The 13,156-nt window shown below is 39.9% G+C and overlaps 1 protein-coding gene across 1 annotated transcript; it reads left to right on the forward strand.

The window, feature by feature from the left end:
• The first annotated feature begins 3,422 nt into the window (after positions 1-3,422).
• Positions 3,423-10,243, forward strand: LOC121318990 (solute carrier organic anion transporter family member 1C1-like). The gene is made up of 10 exons (XM_041256228.1): positions 3,423-3,564; positions 3,672-3,804; positions 3,971-4,098; positions 4,399-4,548; positions 5,104-5,202; positions 7,280-7,504; positions 8,013-8,177; positions 8,791-8,986; positions 9,164-9,326; positions 10,052-10,243. Exons 1-10 carry the CDS (start codon positions 3,423-3,425, stop codon positions 10,241-10,243), a joined length of 1,593 nt encoding a protein of 530 aa, XP_041112162.1.
• Positions 10,244-13,156: the final 2,913 nt, after the last annotated feature.

A 13,156-nucleotide genomic window follows, 5' to 3' on the forward strand; every position in this document is an offset into this window, starting at 1 on the left:
AGTTGAGGATGGAGGCCTACTCACGAGGCGAGGGTGGAGAGGAAGGAGGCCTGCTTGGAGGCAAGGGTGGAGGAATGGAGGGAGGTCTGCTCTCGAGAGAGGCGAGTGATGATAGGAGTGAGAGGAATCAATGAACAGATGGTCTGAGGGGGGGAGTGGAGGGGGGGGGGGGGTTCCTGCTGTGGAGATACTTTGAAAAGAGAAATAGGGAACTTGATACTTGACGTGTGAGTGGACCGACCGCGCTGAATTGATCCGTCTTCAGGTATGCAGCCAAGTGATGGAGTAAGCATGGAAGGTGGCAGAGAGGCAGCTGATCTCCATGGGTAAATCATTGTAGGGGGAGAAACGGCTTTTCAGAAGAGTGGGAATTAGCAAATGGAGAATATATGTTGATATAGACAGACAGGAAGGTGAGGCAGGGGGAAAGCTCTTAAGAATCCCACAGAGGGTCAGGCGGAATGCTGATATGGAGAGACTGGAGGGAGTTGGAGAGAATCCCTAGCACGGCCCATGAGAGCCAGGTTTTGATTGAAGGGCTATGATTATTCAAATCTGGGCACAGAGGATTGAAGACACTGAGCAGGCTGTAGAATAGGAGCTCTTGAACAAGGTGGAGGGCTGCAGACATGTAATGCTGAGCAGATTGAAGGGAGTTACTGAGAGTAGGTTTCAGTCAAATAGCATCTGGAGAAGCTGAGGATTCTGAATGGGGGTTGTGGAATCAAATGGGACCAACTGACTGAACTTGGATACCGAAAGTAGAGGCAGAAGAAGAGCTGGAACTGAGGTCTGAGGTGGCAGCTGGACTGAACGAACATGAATCGGCTACTGGGGAAGCACGGCTCCTTTGCGCCCCATATTCTAGAAATGAGGGCAGATGAGATGCCGCCATCCTATGTGTTAGTTAATACAGGATCGACCAGCTGTTTGCTACTATCATGTCTGCTTGAAATGGAAAAGGTAAACATACATTCAGAGAATAACTCCAGTTATTCTCTTAATAGTGGAACTCCTTAACTCATAATCAAGACAGATTTCCAGTCTCGTACCACGTCTCAAACCAAGTATTAATGCTGTAACATTTGGGAGGATGAGCGGAGATGAATAGGATTGCTGAAGGAGTGCCCTGTATTTTGATTAGATGGAGATTAGTGTTAGCCTTGATTGTGGGAATGCTGCCACGATCTACGTATTGGAGGAAGGCTGGAGAATTGAGGCTCTGGAGAAGTGCAGCTGTAGACTTAAATAGTAAACTAGAGCGACTTTTGCAGCTGCAGTAGTGAACCGATCTGAAGAGGGAGTGGAGATCTGCTGTAGTGAGGAGCAATTAACAGTAGAGGGCAGGATCTGCTGAACAGAGCAGAGGTCTGAGGAAGAAAACAATGGAGTGCTGTCAGTAGTGTGCAGAGGCCCAGCTGTGAGAGCAGAGATCTGCTGAAGCAGAGATCTGCAATAGAGAACGGATGACTACCATCTGTAGAGTGCGGTGGTCTGCTGCAGAGAGTAGGGATCTGCTGAATGCAGTAGATATTGGTCTTTCAGTGTTAAGGCAGATTTAGATGGAGCCAGAGATGGGGCTGCTTGTGATGAGTCAAAGGGGTTTCGGTCTGTGATTCAGCCTCCCGACAGTAGGTGGCATCAAACCAACTCGGGACTTCCCATACCAAGGTCTTGTGACCATGACAAAAGTCATCTTTTTGAGGGGCGGCACCTTGGTGAGGGGCGGAAGTACGAGTATGTAAATTCCAGCCACTGGAGTCAAGTGAAATTAAGGATGGCCTTACTAACTTGGTTCTTTTCTGTTTTTATTCCTTTTTGTTTTATTTCTGGATTTAAGCAGAATGCGAAGAGGACTAAGAGGCTTCCGTTCCTTTATTTTTGATTACTCCCGCACTCCCTCCCTCACATCCTTCTTTATTATTTTTCTTTTTTTTTCGTGTAATATTAAATAAAATTTTAATTGTTACACGTAAATCACTGTCTGGAAAATCCATTTGTACTCATACGCCTCACAGGCTGCTTTTGGGCAGAGATGAAGATTGCAGAGATTTGAGACCACTGCAGAACCCGAGACGTTGAAGAATGTGTTGATCCGAGGCATCTGCAAAACATATTGATTGGTAGGGAGCAGTTTATTGTCTATTGGGGTAGGAGGACATTGACTGGAATGTTGATAAATCGTAGGACATGGTTTCTTGGCTGACTAGTGGCTCGCGTTGTTGAATTCACCACAACTAGCAGAAATGATGACTTTATGTGAACAAAAAGACACAAAAGCGCCTGTTTTCTCATTGGAAATAGTGATATTTCAAAATTTCACTGTCCTGGTCACAAAAGCAAAGTTGGTGGAGAATAATAGCTATTTTCTATACTTTTGAGGCATAAGCAATTAGGAAATAACACTTACTACCCAGGAACAAAAATAAAAAAAGAAAATTGTTACACGGTGCAATCATCCCCTCTTCAAGTATAAGCAAAATCATACTGCTTTACTAATGTTATACATTTACTACCAATTCAGAGTAATTTTACTTAAAAAATGGGGTTCTGCAACTGTAACATCCAATACAGACTGCAGAAGAATTTAGAATTGTGAAATCTGTTCCTAAAGTATAATACATCCTGCTCATTAACATGATCTGCAGGTTATCAGCTATATATTTCAAGTCAAGCAGTCTGAGTGTGGTAAAACAGGTAATGTTATGTCCCAGCCCCAGTATCAGAAACCAGCAGGGGTGTCCCAATACTTCCTGGAGCTTCTCTTTTGTGGAGTATCGGATCTGAACTTTATAACACAACTTCCACAGCCTGCTCTGTGTGCTTGTTATGCGTGTGTCACAAAGGGAGATCAAGGTTATACACACAGTAGCACACGCCACCGTGATGTCCAAAAGAAATCGACAAACATTATCTAGAACCTGAAATGACAGAAAACTATTGGCTGCAAAATAGTACACTGATGAAGGTGCTAGCTGAAACATTTTTCTACCTGATTTAGAGATGTAGAAATAATAAAAATAAGCCCCAGTTGTTCTTAGAGCATTTTCCGACTTTATGTGAACGAAAAGACACAAAAGTGCCCGTTTTCTCATTGGAAATGGTGATATTTTGAAATTTCACTGTCCTGGTCACAAAAAGCAAAGTTTGTGGGGAATAAAAGCCATTTTCTATACTTTTGAGGCATAAGCAATTAGGAAATAACACTTACTACCCAGGAACAAAAATTGTGTTACATAGTGTTGTCTATTCATATCAAGATATCTTGTAGGCAAGCAGTCTGTTAGAGGGGTTACAACTGAGAATCTGGCCATTAGTTTCCTATGGCATGCAAAGTACGGTATAGAATAATGGTGCAAAGCAGTAAACCTGCATTATACCTTTGTTTGCATTGTATCTTTATACCTTTGTTTTCTTGACAGATGTTTTTGGTAGCTCTATCGTTTATATACTTTTCCAAAACATTATGTGCAAGCTACATGAAAAGCTCCATTACCCAGATAGAGAGGAGATTTGAGATTCCCAGTTCTGTTATCAGGGTTATTGATGGCAGCTTTGAAATGGGTACGTATGACTTCAAAAGCCCATTTTATGTACAATTTTACACTGTATCCTATGGGCATGTCTGCTTGGTTTAAGGGACCAGAACTCAGCTTGTGTATTTATTTTAGGTAATTTGCTTGTGTTGCCATTGGTAAGATACTTTGGAGCAAAGTTTCACAGACCAAAAATAATCGGTGCTGCATGCATGCTGATGTCTATTGGAACTTTACTCACAGCGCTACCTCATTTCCTCATGGGACAGTAAGGGTTTTCTTTTGTGGATAAAGTTAGGTCCTAAAACTGAAATTAATTGAAGGCATTTGCTTCAAAATGTTGATTGACTTTATGTCAGATGTTCTTGTTTTTGCACAAACTGTCCTTAGCTATTTGAAAGTCTTTGTGCAGAGTCTGGTGGCTTTCTTCACAGCTATAAATACGAAACAACAATATCAGCTTCAATTAACTCCAGCACAGTGAGCTTCCCGTGTTCACAAGACCCAGGCCAGCTTACAGAGCTTCAGGCCCAGCAACAATCTTCCAATACAAAACCAAAAAAAGCTGCCTATCCTATTGAGTCTGTGTGTAACAGGTGGTGTTGTGTGATGCACTGCTATCACAGATTCTGACCCTTGTCGGTGAGATGAGGTTAAAAGTTCTCTGACCAGGAATGCAGATGAGACAGGCTTATTTGCACAGTGGTTAAGAAGCTCACTTGTGGTTTGCGTGGTCGTTGGTTTGTGCCCAGCCTCAGCTGACAATATATAAAAAAAAAAACTATCATATTGAGTTTGTATCAGCATCTATAACCGTCTCATGGATTGTATTTCATTTTACACATGCACCCTTTCTTTTGTCCAGGTTGTGAACATGATGGAGTCTCCCTGATGTGGGTTGCTGTGCTGCTGGAGAACATGCTACGAGGGGTTGGTGAAGCAACCATTTCACCGCTGGGAATTTCATTAATTGATGATTTAGCCAGCCCCGAAAACTCAGCCTTTTACATTGGTAACTCTGCATTTGACTTGTGATGTGGACATGACTCATGAATGGCAAACAGAATGCTTGGCTAGATAGTCAAAAGTGTAGAGTACAAATCAAAGGAGGTTATGATGACATCGTATAATAGTGAGTTAGCACAGTGTTCAATTCTGACTCCTACAATACGAAAAGGACATTGTGGCCCTGGAGAGTCCCCAAAGGACCTCCCAGGGATTAAAGGAAAGAGTTATTGTATAACAATAGGTTAAAGAAACAGCATCTATTTAGAACAAAAAAGGTTGTTGGGGGGGGGGGGGGGTTGACAGACGTTGTTAAAATCTTAAAAGGTGCTATTAAAGTTCAAACTAGCCAATACATTAAACTCACCACAGCTGGCAATTAAGTGGAGATAGACTTGCGACAGGGAGGAGGAGACCCTTCTTTACATAGTGTATGATATGGAGTACAAAGCCTTGTTGTTGATGCTGAATCCCTGAGATCCTTTAAGACTCAATGTTCTTATAACTGTCATAAAGAAAACCAAATTGGAGATCCTATTTTTTCTTCCTCTGTGTGTTTCAGGGTGCCTCTATACCATTGCACTGATTGGACCTCTTTTTGGGTTCACGCTGGGTGCGTTTTGTGCAAGGCTGTATGTAGACATCAGGTTTGTTGATCTTGGTAAGTCATTAAAAGAAACACAAACTTAGCACAAAAAAGGGCAGTTTGCAGGGATGGCCCAAAACTATGGACAGCACTGTACTTAGACAGTTGGTTAATTGTTAAGCTCTGATTTGTGTTTTCTTGTGTAGGGGAATGTACAGTATGTATTGCATTGCTGTTGTATCATGTTAAATGTTTAAGAGATACAAATGGCAAAATTGTAGATGAAGAAAAAAAAATAGCAAATATATTAAATGATTACTTTTCACAAGTTTTTTCAAAGGAAGATACTGACAACATGCCGCACATGTCATCCAGTTCCTATCCAGTTTTAAATAACTTTAGCATAACTGAGGCAGAAGTGTTAAAGGGACTAGGAGCTCTTAAAATAAACAAATCCCCTGGGCCGGATGAGATCCTCCCAGTTGTACTCAAAGAAATGAAAGAAGTAATTTACAAACCGCTAACCAAGATCATGCAGCAGTCTCTTGACACAGGGGTGGTACCGACAGACTGGAAAATTGCAAACGAAATACCGATCCACAAAAAGGGAAACAAAACTGAACCAGGTAACTACAGACCAGTAAGCCTGACTTCTATTATATGCAAACTTATGGAAACTATAATAAGATCCAAAATGGAAAATTACCTATATGGTAACACGGTCCTGGGAGACAGTCAACATGGTTTTAGGAAAGGGAGATCGTGCCTAACTAACTTGCTTGATTTTTTTGAGGATGCAACATCAATAATGGATAATTGCAAAGCATATGACGTGGTTTATTTGGATTTCCAAAAAGCTTTTGACAAAGTCCCGCACAAAAGATTAATTCTCAAACTGAACGCAGTAGGGATTCAAGGAAACACATGTACATGGATTAGGGAGTGGTTAACATGTAGAAAACAGAAAGTACTGATTAAAGGAAAAACCTCAGAATGGAGTGTGGTAACCAGCGGTGTACCACAGGGATCAATATTAGGTCCTCTGCTATTCCTAATCTACATTAATGATTTAGATTCTGGTATAGTAAGCAAACTTGTTAAATTTGCAGACGACACAAAAGTAGGAGGAGTGGCAAACACTGTTGTAGCAGCAAAGGTCATTCAAAATGATCTAGAGAAGATTCAGAACTGGGCAGAAACATGGCAAATGACATTTAATAGAGAAAAGTGTAAGGTACTGCACACAGGAAATACAAATGTACATTATAAATATCATATGGGAGATACTGAAATTGAAGAAGGAATCTATGAAAAAGACCTAGGAGTTTTTGTTGACTCAGAAATGTCTTCATCTAGGCAATGTGGGGAAGCTATAAAAAAGGCTAACAAGATGCTCGGATACATTGTGTAAAGTGTTGAATTTAAATCAAGGGAAGTAATGTTAAAACTGTACAATGCACTAGTAAGACCTCATCTTGAATATTGTGTGCAGTTCAGGTCACCACGCTATAAAAAAGATATTGCTGCTCTAGAAAGAGTGCAAAGAAGAGCGACCAGAATTATTCTGGTCTTAAAAGGCATGTCATATGCAGACAGGCTAAAAGAATTGAATCTGTTCAGTCTTGAACAAAGAAGACTACGTGGTGACCTAATTCAAGCATTCAAAATTATTGGTAAAAAAAGGTATTGACAGTGTCAACCCAAGGGACTTTTTCAGCCTGAAAAATGAAACAAGGACCAGGGGTCACAAATGGAGAGTAGACACAGGGGCATTCAGAACAGAAAATAGGAGGCACTTTTTTACACAGAGAATTGTGAGGGTCTGGAATCAGCTCCCCAGTAATGTTGTTGAAGCTGACACCCTGGGATCCTTCAAGAAGCTGCTTGATGAGATTCTGGGATCAATAAGCTACTAACAACCAAACGAGCAAGATGGGCCGAATGGCCTCCTCTCGTTTGTAAACTTTCTTATGTTCTTATGTTAGCTGTTGTTTTGTGCTCAGCATTTGACCCTTCAGTGTCAAAAATATTGGTTAAAAAAAAGAAAATACTGAGTCACTGCTGTCTTATGACTTTTTAAAACTATGTCATGCTAGTATCCATTTTGTATGTATGTATTTATTAGCTTATTTATTTAAGTTATTTATTGCAGAAAGTATTGCAATGAAGGATTCCCGTTGGGTCGGTACTTGGTGGCTTGGCTTTATAATCGCTGGAGGAATCAGCTTGGTTTCTGCATTTCCATTCTTTTTTATACCCAAAACTCTGCCCAAAGAAGGGGGTCCAGAAAAAGATTCCAGAGTTACAGCAGAACAAAATCTGCTACAAGGAAACCAGCAAACAGATGAGCAGCCCAAAATCATAGACATTGCAAAGGGTCCATTCTATATTTGAGTTTGCGAATATTTAACATTGGTTCTTGTACATTTTTTTACTTCTGCAACTTTGCGCTAGGCTTCTCATTTTGTCTTGTTCATCGTGAATTGTTTTTCTTTTTAGAGAAATTGATTGTCTGTTTCCAGTTTAGGTTTGCAAAAGAATAATTTATGATAAATGGTAAATGTTCCTCTGACAATAGGAAAACACCCCCATCAGATCGCAATTGATTGCACCTGTACCAAAGTCTGACTGCTTACTACTTTATGACATTACACGGTTCAGGTTTTGGTATGCGTACCAAGGCTACACCGGCACTGTAACTGAGCTGTACCTGACGTTCCGATGCCTTAGATGTCGTTTATTAAATACTCCTGATTCACAAAACAAATATTGTCATGATGTAACAAAAACAGGACAATACAAAAATAACGGGGCATAATTAAAGGCTGTTATATGTACTGTAGTATTTTTTGATATTTTAATGATAATCTCCTTTTTCCCTTCAGAGTTTTTGCCGTCCTTGAAGCGTCTGCTCACAAACAAGATCTACATATTAGATCTAATCGCAAACATTATAATGTTCAATGGGGTCATCATTTTGATAACATACACATCAAAATACTTAGAACAACAGTTTGGGGAATCTGCATCCAAAGCTAACTTTTTAATAGGTAAAAAAATAAAAATATCTGTTTCGTTCTGTAACTCAAATGATTTTTTTTCATCAGATAACAATTTACATTAAGTAAATACACAGTAATTAGAGATTACCTTTCCTCTCTCAGAATGGTGCTGATGAATTGGGAATTTCCACTCCAGTTTTTTTTTTCAGAAATTAAATATGATTCCCTCCACAAACAGTTCAACAGATCTATACATGCTGATTGACTGGTGGTGTGGCGTTTATTGCCTATTTTGTCCCACTAAATATCTTGTTAGCACTGATAGATCATCGACCCATCCTCAAAATCTGGTGTTTTTCTTGTCAGTTCCCTTGTAAAAATACAGCAAAAGCAAAGCAAATCACAGTGAAGGTGTGGTAAAGAGGTAAGGGACAGCATGTTCAAACACACAGTACAACAAGGGACAATGCACGGGAAAACCACACATTTTTATAGAGGTTAACATTGTAGACTTATTTTTAAGTAAATGAAGAACAAATATTCCACCCAATCATTTTGAATCAGTATAAATACATATAAAGAGAAGGTTGCCACACATTTTTATTAGTCTGTTCCACATTTTCAAGAGCTGAGTCATATGATTTTTTTTTTTGTTCTTAAGGTGTTACCAGCATGCCGGCTGTTTCCTTGGGGATTTTCTTCAGTGGTCTTATCATGAAGAAGTTTAAGCGAGATCTCTTGGGAGCTGCCAAGGTGGGACTGGGCACAGCTGTCCTTGGCTGCCTCTGTATCTTATCTTATTTTGCATTGGCTTGTAAAAATGCTGAGATCGCTGGACTCACAGTTTCCTATGCAGGGTGATTTTCAATATCTAGAACTGTGCTTTATTCATTTATTGTTTGTATGAGCTAGTTGGCTGCAGCTGAAGTTATGTGACCACTCTTTAGTCTTTAGTCTCTTTCTAATATTTTAATAGAAACAGTACAAAACATAGGCCAAAGTCAATATGTACAACTAGTGTACTTCAATTTCAGAACAGGGATTTCAGACTTGGAGAGCAGAGTGTCGGTGGCCTGTAACTCTGGCTGTGGTTCCCCAGTGAACCAGTGGGAGCCAGTGTGCGGAGACAATGGGATGACGTACATTTCCCCTTGCTTTGCTGACTGTAACATATCCAGAGGAAGTGGAAGAAATACGGTGAGGCCAACCTACACGGTACTCCATTCATGCTCCCGATGTCTTACAGTACAAATCATTCATTGTTCATGTTCCTCCAGACTTCTCAGGCTGGGACCTCACTTCCTGGGTTTATTACCTTGGTAACATCCATTGCTTAGATTCCACTGGTTTGGCTTGACAGCTGGAATGGACGTTGATTTTTAGTTCTCTTGTGTTCTATCAATGAGGCAACATTCAAATTGGGTAGACAAAAATAATTCAGTCAGGATAGATTATTTATTAAAACATCGATTAGGCAACACTATTACATTATACGCATTTTACACTATATTCTTTGACCTTTGGCCTCACCTTTTCGAGGTACCACAGCCCATAAATTAGCTTGCAAATAAGTGGAGAGTCTGATCGTAGGGAAGCCAAGGGCAGGAGGGTAGGATAGCTGCCAAAAAGCAGACGGAGGCTAAATCCTTTCCTTGCCAATTATTGGACGTACGTTTTATTGAATGACAAATAAGATATTAGCTATTCAACTGATGATTTGATCTGGTATTGGAAGTCCCTAAAATATGCTTGACGTTTACATGATTGGATCTGAGGTTAAAGTGAGTTCCCTGCCAGAACCACTGCTTTGCTTAATGAAATACAAATAAATTAACAAATTGAGAATTTTTTTTAAAAAAATGCATGAGCACCCTAATCATATGCCTTTACATTAAATTGCTTTTTCATTTCCCTTGCTCTAGACTTTTCATGCTTGCAGATGTATTGAAGCTTTTCCCAAGTCAGGATCTGGGAATTTCTCTGCAGTTCTGGGCCAGTGCCCCCGAGAGGAGAAGTGTTCCAGAATGTTCATATATTTCTTGGTGTTCCAGTCTTTGAGCTTCTTCATTCTTTCTCTGGGAAGCATGCCGATATTCATTGTAAATCTCAAGTAAACCAGCCTGGCTTCCTTCCAGTAAAGTGCACAGTTAGAAGTGCATTCTTTAAAGTGTAGTTTTTCAGACAGTTGAGATATACACTGAACCACAACCCGTCATTCCTAGTCTCGGTGAGTCAGTACAAAAACCAGCACGATTGAACAGGTGGAAAAGAAAATAGCTTGTCAACTGAGATGCTGGATGTATCCAGGGAATTCTTTAGAACAGATCAGCGCTGCAGGTTGAGCAATGTAATACTGCTCCTCAGCACAGCTAATATACATACAAGAATACCAGCCTCTGCTAATCAATATAAATGCACTGCTATAATATCAACATCAACACTACCCGGACAGGAACTCATAAATACATTGGGCTCCTGCATTTGCACTCATTCTCAGTGCTTCCTTTGTTAAGGTGCTCTGATCCGAGTTCAAGAGCTGCTCTTCAGTTCTAGTTGTCTAATTCTCTTTCACAATAGACAGGTATAAAGCAGACTCAGTCCGTGTCTGTATAGGAGGAAGATCCAGCACAGCCTTGTGAACAGCTCACTTTCACTCATTCCAGGTTTTGCTCAGAGCTTGATTAGTCACATTCTTCCTTGACTCTACTCTGCTTTATTTCACAGGCTCCTCTTCCTTGGATTAATATTGGGCCTGCGCTTGATAGGTTACGTCTTTTTTGGGTTTGTCATTGTTCAGATAAAGAAATTAACAAGAGACCACAGAAAAGCTTCATCCGAAGTAGAAGTCTTTTTAAAGCAGGACCAGAAAAACAACGTCCTTCCTGAGCAGAAACCTGCTGGTCTGAGTGAGAAAGAAGTGGAAACCAGCAACTAAACATCGTGATCTGCAGCACCGTGTTTCAAATCATGCCAGTGGAGATCTGAGCTGGAGTCTACACTGGAACAAACTCGCATCCTGGGTGCAATGAATTCTGATAACAAAGCTACTGTATATCAGAGACACTTTGCATTAGCTGTTTCTCAACTATGCTTGATTGCACTGGACCATGGTACTGTAGAACATCAAAAATCAGAACTATTTTGGACAGTGGGCAGTATGAATTGTAGAACATACATATTAATTCCATACAGTGAGTCTAGTTAAGTTAATACTGTATGTGTAGTATAATATAAAATTTTTTTTAATGAAAATAAAAATAGGAAAGGTGTAAGAGTTCAATACAAGATGCTAAACATGGCTCCAGTTTCACAGTAGTGTTCATTACCTTACACATTCAGATCAGATGTCTGAGGTTCACTGTAGTTACACATGTGGCTGTGTGTATTTACAATATAATTACAATATAACTGCATACAACCTTAACTATATCTCATACAAATCACACTTCATGCACCAGAGGGCAGCAGAGTAACATTTTCTTCCACACACTTGACAATAGCATTTCATTTCATCTCAATCTGCATCATCCAGGTACACTTCCATTCACTGAGCATCTTTGGAAAGTCAGTATTTGAGGAAGTTGCTGGGAAATAGCGATCAACCTTTCCATCTCTAATTAATCTGAACTGCTTTTAAGTCGTATTTTGTATATGTCTAATCCAATGGGAGTAGCACCCAAGCTGGATGTGTACAAATCAGGTGGTGCTGTTTGCTGGGTCTGCTGAGTGATTCTGGTTTCTATCTTTTTGAGATAATTAAACAATTATCTCACAAGCCAAAAGCCCATCGAGCTTCTCTTTCCTGAACCTTACGGCTGTCTGGTCTAGGGCTTACCCAAATGTACCAAATTAACCTGCTTTTAACCCTGCCCCTGCTACACTACAACAAAACTGCAACACTTTACACTCGGTCTCTAATTACTGTGTATTTACATAATAGCTACAAAGTAAACACATGCGTACATACAGTGTTATTATGCATAGTTACAATGTACTTAATATTTAAATCTTCTTGAGCGATATATGTAAGCACACAATTGTAGCAGAAAATGGTTAGGGTTAGAGTTAGAGTTTGGGATAGGGTTATATTATGCAAAAAAATACATGTTAAGTACATTGTAATTATGCACAATAACATTGTATGTACACATGTATTTACTAAGTAACTACTATGTAAATACATAGTAAGTACAGACACAATGTAAAGTGCTACCAACAAAACATGCAATATTTCCATATTGTAATGTGCAGGGCTTTGTCCTCTCCCAATATCATAGGAATTGCTTTATTTCTTTATTGCTATTTAGATCTGTTGAAAGACTAATAAAATATTGTTGTTTTTTATGCCACCTTATAAACCATCACCTTCAAATTGCTTCTGTTGTCAGTTACACTTGTCTCTGTCATGAGGGTGAAAAATGAAAGATTAGTTGAAGTTTTAATTCTGGGGACGCAGCCCTTCAAAGGAGCAGTGTTTAAACTGACAGCAATCAATAACAAGCAGTCCACTTTTCCCTTCAGGCGAGATGCAACACTGAGGTTTTCCCTGCTTGCCTCTGGCACTGCACTCCCACATGTTAATGTAATCACCCTTGTTTATATAGCAAATGATTTTCCTCAATATAGATGTCAGTGGAAAAAAATGACCTGCTTAATGTTCTGCATCTGTAAAGTTACATGCAAATAAAATTTTTCATTAACGATCGAAATGTTTTTCCTCATGGCTGTTAGTGGACCAGTAAGATGTACCTATCTCTGTTTGCTGTCACAGAATCCTAAACCTGTGTTTCTCTGTGGAACGCTCATGAAATACTCAGGTCCACAGTCACAAAGCTCCTCCAAGCTAAAAAGGGAAAAGTTGTTACAAAGCTCAAAGTAAGCGAATTGCTCCAATGTGCTCCTTAGCTGTGTCTTGCTAGTTTTGTGACATTAGCTTTTCCTTTAACAAATGGTGCAAACTGAGCACATTGGTAAGTGCTTAGTGAACACGACCCTCCATGTCTTTGTTGCCTCCTTTCAGGATCTGA

This window comes from Polyodon spathula, chromosome 7 (assembly GCF_017654505.1).
Source record: "Polyodon spathula isolate WHYD16114869_AA chromosome 7, ASM1765450v1, whole genome shotgun sequence".
Classification (NCBI taxonomy): Eukaryota; Metazoa; Chordata; class Actinopteri; order Acipenseriformes; family Polyodontidae; genus Polyodon; species Polyodon spathula.

What these genes read in the sequence shown, in the direction of transcription:
- LOC121318990 (XM_041256228.1), top strand. Translation starts at nt 3,423, where the DNA reads ATGTTTTTGGTAGCTCTATCGTTTATATACTTTTCCAAAACATTATGT. An exon ending in TGATGGCAGCTTTGAAATGG is followed by an intron (nt 3,565 to 3,671) that starts GTACGTATGACT and finishes TATTTATTTTAG; the next exon opens with GTAATTTGCTTGTGTTGCCA. An exon ending in AATCATAGACATTGCAAAGG is followed by an intron (nt 7,505 to 8,012) that starts GTCCATTCTATA and finishes TTTTCCCTTCAG; the next exon opens with AGTTTTTGCCGTCCTTGAAG.